This window comes from Orbicella faveolata, unplaced genomic scaffold, assembly GCF_042242905.1.
Source record: "Orbicella faveolata isolate gen_17 unplaced genomic scaffold, um_ofav_v1 contig_48, whole genome shotgun sequence".
Classification (NCBI taxonomy): Eukaryota; Metazoa; Cnidaria; class Anthozoa; order Scleractinia; family Merulinidae; genus Orbicella; species Orbicella faveolata.
The window spans coordinates 367,416-380,000 of NW_028301578.1; the positions used below are offsets into that span (position 1 = coordinate 367,416).

Consider the following 12,585-nt stretch of genomic DNA (forward strand, 5'->3'; position numbering starts at 1 on the left):
TAATGAGTAATGAGTAATGAGTAATGAGTAATGAGTAATGAGTAATGAGTAATGAGTAATGAGTAATGAGTAATGAGTAATGAGTAATGAGTAATGAGTAATGAGTAATGAGTAATGAGTAATGAGTAATGAGTAATGAGTAATGAGTAATGAGTAATGAGTAATGAGTAATGAGTAATAGTAATGAGTAATAGTAATAGTAACTATTATTACATCTAGGATGTTGCCTAGATCTAGCCTCCGTACGTGGGTCTTAAACTGCTTGAGATTTATCGCCGATCTTTCTTTATTTGTAAGTTTGCTCCATAGTCTTGGGCCTAGATAACGAATTGAATGTTTGCCATACGTAACAGTGTTAAATCTAGGTAAATGAAAATCTCTCTGCCGTAAACTATAAGTGTGGCTATTAGTATAAAACATGTTACAAATAGTCCGTGGGCACAAGAAAAAGTATTCATATCGCACTCAAATTTCTAGAGACAGTTTCTCTCGCCATAGCCTGCAAGTAACATAGTTGATATTTTTGTAGCTCCAGCAGAAACCGAGAGCGCTAATGCTAGTGAAGCAAACCAAACTGATTCCTCCATATGCAACCAGTATCTGCAACAATGCCAGCAATGGTGTGGTAATATTGCCAGCTGTTGTTTTTCCTTGCGGGTCCTCTCAAACCAAACACAACGATTTGACTTGTGTGACAAACATATATGACTCACTAATTAACCACATAGTCTATCACAAGCACCAAAAAAACGAAAAAATATACTAAAACAAAGCTTGACGGATTCTATCCATATCTACAGGGTGTCATGCATGAGTCGACAAAGTAATCCTCCATTGCATCTTCAATTATGATTTTGCTATTTTTTGTATTTTTTAATCTTCCCCTCCCTCGTAAGAAGGAATACTCGAAAATTACAAAAAAAAATTCTTACTTATGCCATTGGAAAAATCCTTTATTGACCAAGACGGCTGGATATTGGTCTCGTGTTATATTCCATTTGCGTGTTTACGGACCTCGACAGTCTTGGCCCTAAAACACGCAGAGCAACAATATCTAGCCATCTTTGACCGACAAGGTTGAAAAAATAACCCATATATCTTAGATTAGTGTTTCAGTTTTGAGTGCAGCAATGGTATTTACAGAGAAATTTCGGTAAATTAAGAGCGAGTACGCCGTTCAAATGACACACACATCGCGTGAGAAGCTTGACGTCAAATACCATCCCTTTGGCCTACCGCTGGTATAAGCACGTGGTCAGACACAAATCACCCTAGGGACATCGTCATTATATTGTTAAACTAATCAGCATAATGTCATGAAAGTGTTTGAGATGTTCAGAGTAACGCCATTGAATTCGAGCATGTGCCGATATCAGTATTAAACTTCCATTCTGATCTTCAACCTGGAACATTTTGAAGTCGAAATGTGGAGGATTGAGCTTCAAGAAGTGAGGGAAGAATTCCGCCTCATACAGTTCCGTTTATTGTACTCTAACTCGGGTGACTTCGCCGAGTCTCCGGTGAGTGCGCTGTTCATTGATTTCGAGTATCAGTAAATTTCGCCATTGTTTAGTTGTTTGCATGGACAGTAATGTACTGTTTCTTGTTCCTTAGGATAGTCTTATGTTTAGAAAGGATTGTTTTAGATACAAAACTATTTAAAGAATCTCTGATCATGTGAGAATAACGTTTAGCTTTTCATGGCTGATCTTAAGGCTAATTGGTTTCTACTTCGTCGGCTTCTTTGTCGTCTTCCGATAAACGGCAATGTCAAAGGAAAGAAATTTGCTTTTTATTGTCTTCTTTGGCTATTTAGCATCCACACCGGCTTTACATGACAGATCCTAGTGTCGAAAAACTTGACAATACGTCACGACCACACGTTCAACCGTAAAGAGTTAATGATAAAGGAAAATGGATCGGTCACGTTCTCATTTGGTTATTTTTTCAGACGGTCTCAGTTTTAATATTTATTGTTTTTACTTGAACTTAAAACCCTTTAAGCAACAGTGGAATATCGAGCGTTAATCACTTAATCGCAAAATTATCGTTTTGAGTTTGATAACATCGAAGAAGCGTGTTGATTACATGTGTCAGTAGCTGCATGTGTTAATTTCACAAGCAATGTTTTGTACTGTCTACCTGCCGTTAGTTTCGAAGACGACCTTCTGACATTCTGTGAAGCTACTTCGGACTAAATAGATATGTTGGGTACATCCGTAGAGCGGTTTGTCTCGCTTCGAAATTAGATAATTTTGTTTAAGGAAGATTGAACGGGTAATATTAAACCGTAATAACCCTAACTTTCTACAAGACATTTGCGTGTTCATGGATTCCGTAGCCCAGTGTAACCATTTGAAAGAGACTCGATATTTTTTGAAAGGTCTTCCTTCACTACACTTTGCAATGCAATATTATTTTCATGCCAATTATTAAAACATGTCGTAAATTCTACCTGTATTTTACGCCACAACAATTTATTACAGTAACTAACGAGCCAGTAACAAAAATTAACAAGTTGAAGTGATAAGATAACGGAGAAAATTGATTTAATTTTTTAAAATATTTCTAAATTGAAGAAAAATTCTGGACCCCTGCGGAAATCTACATCAAGCGAGTTACTAATTTATGCGATTTGATATCCGCATCTCAAAAACTAAACATCACGCGATTATAATCGCATAATTACCGTGTATGAAAGTATGCGTTGAAATTTTTCCGCGAAATATATCTTAATATTGGTTCTGAGAAGCAAACAAGTTTTCGCAAGGGAAAAATCGAATCCCTCATGGAGATGTTGTCAGAAGACTGCTCTATTGTTTTTTAAATTACTCCCGAATTAAAATTGTTTTAATATTGAAACAGAAAAACATGTCACGCTTCACTAAGCAAAAAGAAAACCACGTTTGAACCAAGTCTTGGTTGTTTTATTCACAAACATTAAGTTCTGTTTGTTTGGCTGCAAATAACAATGAAGGAAGCAAAAATTTAAATAAAATTGCAATTTTCATTTCCTTTTAACTTCCGTTATAAATATTTATTACGATGGAGGTGAACGTCGAAACTTGCGAGATTTATAAGACTGAATTCGACGTTGTAAATTTGGATCAATCTTTTAGGGTTGGCTTGAATTTTGTTTTGTCTTGTTGAAAAACAAACCAACCAAAAACAGGTTTTCCAATTAAGAAAAAAAACTTAACCAACCCAAACAACCGAAAAAGTATTTTCAATACTTTCTGCTAGCTGTAGAACGTGCGCTCTCGTTTGTACTGTGAGATCTCGTAGAGCATCTTGGGTACTTGTGTACTACCCGAGCCCTAGAGCTGTTTTCGGCTCGTTTGCGCCTGTCCATGAAAGGAAATATCTATGAAACGAGCGCACCTGGGTACTAGACTTTCGCGAAAAAAAAAAACAAAAAAAAAAAAAAAACGAATAGTCAGTATGAGATTTTTCATCCGAGAAAACGAAGATAGTTGTCCGTTTGCAAATGAACCCTCTCAGGAGAGCGTACACGAAAATAATGCTCACTTAGCCCAGGGACAAAATACGTTAAGGTAGACGCCATGCTCTACAGATCAGAGACGGATCTAAGGAGATGGTGCAGGGGGTACGCACCACCTCTCCCCACCCGCTGAGATGAGGCCTTCTTCTGCGTATTTGCTTTTAAAATTTGACTTTACCAGTCAGTTACGCCATTCCTTAGCGGTGCACCCCCTCCTACGAAAAATCCTGGGTCTGCCCCTGCAGATTATTAAAGCGGGTGACATTCTTACAGACCTAAGAGAATAGAGTAAGTAAGTCGATCTGGATGTTTCACAGCTTTTAGGAATTTTTCGCAATAAATTATACCTTCAATATACCTCCAATATACCTTCAAACCAAGCACTCGCTTGAAAATTTCATAATCGCGCTATCGCTTAGGGATTTCTGGTTTGTTAAGGTCATTTCCCAGTATTGCATTGCGCATCCCTACTGTGCATAATTTAACGCGTGATTAGCGCGCGCGCATTGAAAAATGGCGGCTTTTTCTTTACGGCTGGTCCTCGCCATAGAGGTAAATCGTCATTTTCTCGCAAACGAGTATGGTGACCCATCATTTTTTTCTGTTGTTTTGAATTGAGTAATAAATTTCTCTGTGTAAAATAAATATGGACCGATTCTCAGTGTAGAACAAAAGACAATCGTCGGAAACGTGAATTTGGCAAGTTATCGTGATTACAATCATGGCGCTATTACAAGGATTTATTGGGTATAAACAAGGTGCGGTTGCTCCTAAGCGCAACGAACATGGGCACCCCTCATTTTTATTTCAAAATTTAAGTTCCTATAATATAAACAATCAATAGGCAAATTTTCACAAAAATCTCAGTGCAGACTCTATTTGGGTGGAATGACCTTAAGTCGTATGTTAATTGAATATTTACAAAGTAACTTATCACACGTAGGACACGCAGACTCGTAAAAGGTGTTGTTATGGTAACAATTACTTGAATTTTTCCTCTTTGTTTCAGTGGTTTAGCGTTCCCGTGATCCTTGTATATCGTCTGATAGTGGCTGTCTACTGCAGTGCTTGGATCATTTACAGCGGTTTCCACCCAGCAAACGGAAATGAAAAGTGGTTTATATACCTTACAAACTGGAGCTTCTTATTTGTGACTGTGTACTTCATTTTTGCCACTGTAATAACAGCCTTGTACTACAAAGAGGAATGCAAACAAGGAGAGTATGAGATCGGAATCCCTGAACCGATTCCATTAAGACGATCTCGTTCCGGAATTTCACGTTCATCGGATATGGACTCGCGAGACAATAGGTCGCGCGAGGACCCGCGCGACCCATCACGCTCCGGAATATCGCGTTCATCGGATATGGACTCTCGCGATAATAAGTCGCGCGAGGACCCACGCGATAAAACAGACGCTCGTGATATCACGCGCGAGAAGGGTCGAAGTCGCGAGGAGGTGAAAGTATCGATAAATCCGTTGGAAGTTATGCAGGAGCTTCCAATGTCAGGCTACCACCAAGCGTTGTGGGTTATTTACAACATTGCGGCAAATACAGCATTACTAGTTACTGCCACAAATTGGGACTACGCTGGGTTTAACGTTGACGGCCTAACAGTCACCACCCAAATACTCAACACTGTTTTTATATTATCAGAGACTCTGCTTGGAACTGTTCCCGTCCGTTTATATCACGTAATTTATTCAATGCTTTTCACTATTGTTTACGTGATGTTTAGTGTTGTTTACTGGGCGGGTAACGGCACTAACACTTTAGGGCAGCCTTATATTTATTCTGTGCTTGATTACAGTGGAAATCCAGCAGACATTATTGGAGCTATTCTTGCATTCTTTTTTGTTGGTCATCCGTTGAGTCAGCTCGTTTTATTCATTTTGTTCCGGGTGCGATTCTGGTTGAGGCGGAAATTTAGTAAAAAACTAATTTGGTAGATAGGCGCAGTAGTACGGGTCCGCAAATGATCCCAGGACCGTAAATGATCCCCAAATAGAACCGCGAATGATCCCGGACCGGAAATGATCCCCATAGTGGACCGCAAATGATCCTGGTCAAAAAATAAGGAATGGCATGGATTTAGGGATGGTGTGGATAGGTAATTGGCGTACGTGAATGGCGATGTTTTTATTAAAACCATCTTATAATTATAATGGCCTACAACTTGCTTTTTTTTTTTTTTTCATACTTTCGATTAAATTTTGTTGCTAACTACGATGTTATGAATATCACCACTCAATCATCGAAACACAACTTGGCTTGCATTTCTAGCTATTTCTTTGCAATTCTCAGTAAAATTATGATCAGTGCAACATACGCTACATATCCTCCTTTCTTAAACATTGATATTTCGGTGTTATAGTAAAATTCGCACATTTTATCAGCCATTAACGCCACCCGTCTAAAGTTTTAAACTAAAATCTAACCATGAAACAACTATTACAGAAGACGCTGTCACCTGAGTAGACTCACAAGCCTACAACGCTTCATCACTCTGTAAAACACCTAGTGTGTAGCACTGGAAATTTGAACCAAATTTATTTTGTAATTTTTCCTTGGTCGTATTTTGGCTTTAATTCTTTGGGAATGACTATTTGAGTATTCTAAGAAGCCAAAATTCCAAGCTATAGTTATGAAGTTCAGCTTCATGACCAAGCAAGACCAAGGCTTGCATTTGACGTTTTGACAATCAACTGTTTGATAGATGTTTGATACTATCGCCACCGGGATTTCGAGAATGTTTACAAGTATACGTTTTTCTAAGACGTCTAATTCAATAGATCGTCTTCACGTGACGTGTTTTTATCCTCATCAGGCATAAGAGGCGGTATATTTATATCTGTTTACAATTAGCGTGCTTCGTTTGGGAACCAGAGCATTTTGAATTTCAGGGTTATAGAGGTTGCGTGACACAAGGCTACGATCGAGTTTGTTGAAAAATATACACTTATCTCATGATTTTGAGCCTTTTTAGAAGTTAGAGCATTAGGAAAAGTGCTTATGTAAATGCTTGTTTGTTTGGTACTGATAATCAGTCGACTAGAAAGCCAAAGTAAGTTCCAGATGTTTACACTATGTTCCGGCCGCCATATTGGTGTACTAGACACGGACACCAACATGGCGTTTTCTTACTGGGCTCTGTAAATTTCTGGGAAACATTTACGACGAATATCTGAAGCTTGGGGAAACGCACAGGCCTAAAACTTGGAGAAGTATCTTATTTAGTTATCTTCTATAGCGTTCATCACAATTTCTTAGCTTTTTCCATTGGTTGGTTTTCGATTTATTATTATTTTTTTATTGCGTGACAGTGAAAACGATCTGTACCCTTCGAAGAACAAAACAGCACCTGTGGAATATTTTTTTTTTTTGTAAAATGATAAAACATATTTTTTAGTTCATAATTTTTGTACATGTTCTCACCTTCCTCTGATATAAATCCATGCATTCCTTATTTTTTGATCGGGATCATTTGCGGTCCAACATGGGGATCATTTCCGGTCCGGGATCATTTGCGGTTCAATTTGGGGATCATTTGCGGTCCCGTACGTAGAGCTCTGTTGAATAGGCAAGCGGCGTAACGACCGTGACGACATCAACTTAACGCCGGACATAAGAAGGACGTTCTGTAGTTTTGTTTGCAATGTGAACATCTTGACACAATGACATAATAGCAACGTACTAGCATAAACAAAACGACATGAGGAAAAAACGATAATCTTTTCTTTATGCCTTTATGTCGATGTTCATCTTACCGATATAGCGCGATTATGTCGTTATGTCGCTAGTGTGAACAAAGCCTAAATAGACGAATACATGCAGGGATTATTTGCAGCTTTAATCTATAATTTTGTCACCTAAACAAAGGCAACAGATAAGCAATTAAAAGTGGAATGAAAGAAATGCCATTTTTTAATACAATAAAGAAAAATAAAAGAGAATGATATATGTAGCGTTTTCTTTGCAGTAACAATTTACTGAATTTCTTGTACATATACTAGAAACCCGGCATAAGGGTTTCTGGTTGTACCCACAATAACATACAAGAGATCGCAGATTAAAGTGCACCTAACCCCCAAATTTTTTTTTCGCTAAAATGAATCCACTTGTTATCCGAAGCATTTGGGCGAAAACATTTTTGAATTTGGTTGAATCCTCGATTTTCTATGCCCTTTCAAAGTCGCTCTTGAAGTGTTGCGCGACCGCGTCTTAGGGAGTCTGGGGCGGTGTTTGCTGATGACGTCTACCCAGGAACCCAGGAACTAAACATAATGGCGCCTCAGTCTGCTCTCTGTATGTGCTCGAGAAAATATAAATCAAAACTAATCGTTCCAATATATTTTGGGACTAAAACGTCCAAGCTTTGTTTCAGAATCATTTCTTTTTCGTCACTGGAACTTAACTTCGATCGAGCACGTTCGACAACTGTGAACCCACTACTCAGGGCTTTGAGAGCAATTTGCAATACTTCAAGCGACCACGGGGAAGACTTCTTTGGGGACGAGCTGCTTTTATATTAGGAATGGAAAGCTAGATATGAAGTGGAGGAGCAGGCAAACGAAAAGCAGGAAAGAAAACTCAAGGACTGCTTTGGATTGTAGTTTCGTCACCTAAACACAAGATTCCCACCCGTGTTTCTAGCCCGTTTACAGTTGTCCTTAGCGAGAATGTATTTTGTCAAGGTATGGTTGTTCAGTTTGTGTTTTACTTTCTGGAATGATTCATGTTATAAGAGCGACGCAAGTGTTGCAGGTTTCGAGACTTGACGACCTCCAAAACACTGGCTTCGATCGATTGAAAATCCTAGAATTGTTTGGACTTGCGGGAAGCAAGGCGGAAGGAAACATTTCATACAATTACCGATTTCACATTGTCACACGTTTTGAGTCGTAACTCCAAATAACTAAAGTAAATTTTTCTCAAAGTTTGCAGTGAATTTCGTCGGATAAGCAAAAAGGATGTGTTCCCTAAGCGGTCCGCAGAAAATGTTACGCGGTCATATTTTCGACACTATTGCAAAGAACATTTGTCGCATTGCTGATTTCCAAACCTTCGAAAAACTCTGTGAGCCTAACAATTTTGTTATTATGTAATTCTAAAGGATTAATCTTCGACTTTTATCTAAATCCAAAGAGAAATGAGTGTTGGTTGGCGGCGTACGGTTGCGACCTATTTAGATATCAGTATATTGGTCGTAACGCTTCTTGATTGACCACACAACTTTACCGGCTATGTTATAAATACTGCGGTCTTGGAAGATATAGGTTGTCGGTAGTATTTCTACAAATTGCTGGTTGGCTTTAAGCAGAAAATTTTGAAAATAGCGTTTGAAAGTCTGCGGAACAAATTCCAGTGAGAGTTCTTCAATGGTTCACACATACTTAGTTCGGTTGTTTCGGTTCGACAAAATCAACCATCGTTTACGTCTCTATTGTACCATTGACCGGTCATCGCCAGTAAATTGTACAGTATATCTCTCTTTAAATCTGGGATATTGCTGCAACAGCCGATAGCACTACTGGAAGGCGTTTATGCGCACTTTTCGAATGTGTATTGCACCATCCTGAAGGAAATGAGAGGAAGTGAGATATTCAACCTTCCTGGGTAGACGTCACAACAGCCCCTGGACCCATTCTCCTCAAACTCGGTCGCGAAACAAAATGGCGGTGTTTTGGAGCTATTTCCGAGATTTCGTCGGGGCACAGAAAATCGAGGACTTAACCGAATGCAAACGTTTTTTCGCAGAAGTATTTCAAATAACAAGTAGATTCGTTTTAGCGGAAAAAAAATTTGGGGTTAGGTGCACTTTAAGCTCCGACAAGAGAAATAGAAACACTTCGTACGTTTCGCGGAGGCTTCAGGTTTTCACTAAATTCGAGATGCCAATGTTTAAATGGGACGCTAACTCTAGCGTTTATTAATGGGGCTCGCAAAGTTTTCAACATTGTTTCAGCACTTCTACTTTGATAGCTCAATACTGCCACTCTTTTTCAGTTGTCAGTTAAGTGCAGCACATCAATACAGTAATGGCAGCAGGCATTTGAGAAAAGCTTATGGTCATTTTCTTGAGAATGCAAGTTACCATACCAAAGGAGATGAAAAAACCCTTATTTAGTGTTAAGGCTAACTCCAAAACGAGCTGACCAAATGTATAGCACTATGGATACATCACTGTTTTGTTCTAATCCCCGTTCTTGGATACTGTTTCAAGGCGCTGATAAGTCAAAGGTGGAAACAATTTTCGGAGGTCCCGAGTTCGAAAGTGGCAATCGTGTAAACTGACAAGTAGCGTACATGACTCATGTACAACGAGATATTTCTAGTTAAAACATCGCTAATAGTTTAAGATTTTCAAACTTGTTCTCACACTAGGACATTTATGGGTTTCCTTTTTTTGTTTACCCCAGCTCGGATCTACAGAAGATGACAGAATGGTGGATGGCAGTGGACTAGCAAAAGCTGTTGCTTGTGCGCGTGAGAGATTCAGAGTAGAACAAAATGAGAATTTCGAAACTCTTGGCTAGCCTCGCTCCCTGTTTGAGCCAGGTTGTAACTAAAGATGATGATCGCTCATTCTGATTTCTAATTAGCCAATCTGAAGCCCTGTCTGCTGTCCTGACACTCTTGCGTTACCGTACCCAGATTCACAATTAGCCAATCAGAAGCCGTGTCTATACTGTCCTGATATTCTGCGATATGAAGTCACTGACCCGTTATGGCTGCAATATCATGGTCACTTGGCCGAATTTGTGCGAGCAAGTGGCGATTGGTTTTGATTTTACTTCTGATTGGATAGAAAAGTGCGTAATAAGGCAAAACCAGTTCACTCAAGTAATCCGCTTTAGAAGACACTCCTTATTTTTCAAGAGCACGCCAGCGCGTGCGAGCATGTTTTATCAGCGACAGACAACAATGAGAGAACCAATTAGAATTGCGGATTTCCAAAAGCTACTACTCATATGACGCAATAAAGACTGCGGGATCCGCGCGCACTTCACAACAAGGTAAACAGCGAGTCTACTTCTCGACTACTTGTCCTAAGCGCAAAGGTGTCCCCTAGAAAAGATCTCCTAAAAAATGCCTAAAAGGCGAAATGAACAACTCATAACAACTGACTGAAGGTATTGATTCGCGTTTTTTTTTTCAACGCAAAGAGGAATCAGAGTCAACGTAGTTTTTGTAACAATTTCAAAGACATGCTACATTGAACATTTTCCTTTGAACATGTTGAACAAATCATATGTTCGTTTTCTGTTTGTTTTGTAGCAGTTGAGCAAAAATGGAGTCAAATCGAGGAGGAGTCGATGATATGGTTGAGTTACCCGCGATTTCAGAAAAGGACATTGCAGAAAACCTTCGAGTTCGCCTTAAAAATGAAACGATATATGTAAGTAATACAAACGATTACTGTTCTTTTCCGTGCCATACCACCGTACAAAAGGCCATTTCGGTGAGTGTAAATGAAAAAAAAAAAACCTTCGCATTTTAACACTGCTTATATTGTTGTTGTTGTGGCCTGCCGGTTAGTTGGGAAGTAGCACGAAAAGAAATGAAAGAATTTCTCTCTTGTTTTCCACTCCGGCCGTATTCCAGCTAAACGAACGCTTGGAGACAGGCTTTTCCTGTTCTCGCAGCTCACATACGAAGTATTTTGTATTTATTACATTGTTATAACACGCCATTCCGAGTTGCCATATTCTTATTATGTTTGAAAATGAGCCGTCTTGCGAAACTTTCCAGATGAAGAAAATAAGCTTGCTTTTTAAGCTGAAGCACATTTTCATAACAATTGTATTGCAACTGACAGACGGGTAGCCAAACCTGTACACTGAAGGAAAAAGATTTCAATAATCATCAACCGCAGACACCTGTTTCGCTTGGTGGCGCCTGCTCGGCCTAGCTGGTGTTGAAAAAAAAAACCCTTTTCAAACCATAGATAATCTGAGAAAGGAAACAAGTGACAGTAGATAGCTGCTTGAATAATGCACCTCCTAGAATTTACTTGCAGTCATTCTGATGAGCCACTTAAATCATCTCATTAAAGGAGGTTCAACTGCATTTAGATTTGATTTTCATAGCGTTCGTCCTTTTGGTTTTTCCAGTGCTTAAAAAGGCATTTTATTGTTTGCAGTTCCACTGCGATATTTCACTCTAACGAAAACGAAAACGAACCGGGTGTGTCCATTGTTTATAGACTTTACATTCCTAGAACTATTCCTGACTGTTTAGAACCTCGCTACATGACCGAAATCCCCTGAGACTCCTGTAGCTTAGAAGTTGAGGCATACGACCCGTGAATAGAACGCCATAGGTTAATGCAATCTAGTTGAGAGAAGGAAAAAAGCTTTTTTCAAGCAGCTTATTTCACTAGCCAACACCTTTTCTACACCACTTCATTTTCCTCTAAAACTTTGCAAGTACAGATACCATCAATTCTAAACTTGCTTTTTTTTGCGCAGACCTACATAGGCCGTGTGCTAATTGCAGTAAACCCCTTCAAAGTGCTTCATATTTACGGCTCTGATGCCGTGGATTTCTACCGAGGTGTTGATGACAATACAGATGACGTTGATGTCCCTGAACATGACGACCGTGCAACCCGCTGTACAACAGCACCGATGCCTGCAAGCATTCTGGAGGATAGACGAAGAAGCCAACAAGAAGAACCGCCTAGTGGGCGTGGTGCTTTTAAGAATATTAAGGTGCGGGGTAAATCATTTCGCTGAGCTCATACGATCGGGAGGCGCGGGGGTTCATGGTTAGCGCGCTCGTCTCCGGATCGAGCGGTCCGGGTTTGAGCCCTGGCCGGGGACATTGTGTTGTGTTTTTGGGCAGGACACTCTCACAGTGCCTCTCTCCACCCAGGTGTATAAATGGGTACCGGCGAATTTAATGCTGGGAGTAACCCTGCGATAGACTAGCATCCCATCCAGGTAGGGGAGGGGGAGGGGGGAGTAGAAATACTCCTAATTGCTTCATGGCACAGAAACTGGGAGAAGCTCCGGCCTTATATGCCACTTTACCCTTACCATACGATCGTAAATGCTGTATTGGTGATCTCATTTTGAA

At 39.7% G+C, this 12,585-nt stretch overlaps 2 protein-coding genes across 2 annotated transcripts in view; both read left to right on the forward strand.

The window, feature by feature from the left end:
* The first annotated feature begins 1,066 nt into the window (after window positions 1-1,066).
* On the forward strand, window positions 1,067-5,832 carry LOC110068942 (uncharacterized). The gene is made up of 2 exons (XM_020776361.2): window positions 1,067-1,520; window positions 4,512-5,832. Exons 1-2 carry the CDS (start codon window positions 1,425-1,427, stop codon window positions 5,451-5,453), a joined length of 1,038 nt encoding a protein of 345 aa, XP_020632020.2. The 5' UTR covers window positions 1,067-1,424; the 3' UTR covers window positions 5,454-5,832.
* A 4,851-nt stretch (window positions 5,833-10,683) lies between these two features.
* The window catches only part of LOC110068953 (unconventional myosin-If-like), a 37,468-nt gene continuing 35,566 nt past the window's right edge, over window positions 10,684-12,585 (forward strand). Inside the window, exons 1-2 of the mRNA XM_089281247.1 lie at window positions 10,684-10,903; window positions 11,976-12,218. Coding sequence (XP_089137373.1) covers window positions 10,796-10,903; window positions 11,976-12,218 — 351 coding nt within the window. The 5' untranslated portion in view covers window positions 10,684-10,795. The remainder of the gene's footprint in view (window positions 10,904-11,975; window positions 12,219-12,585) is intronic.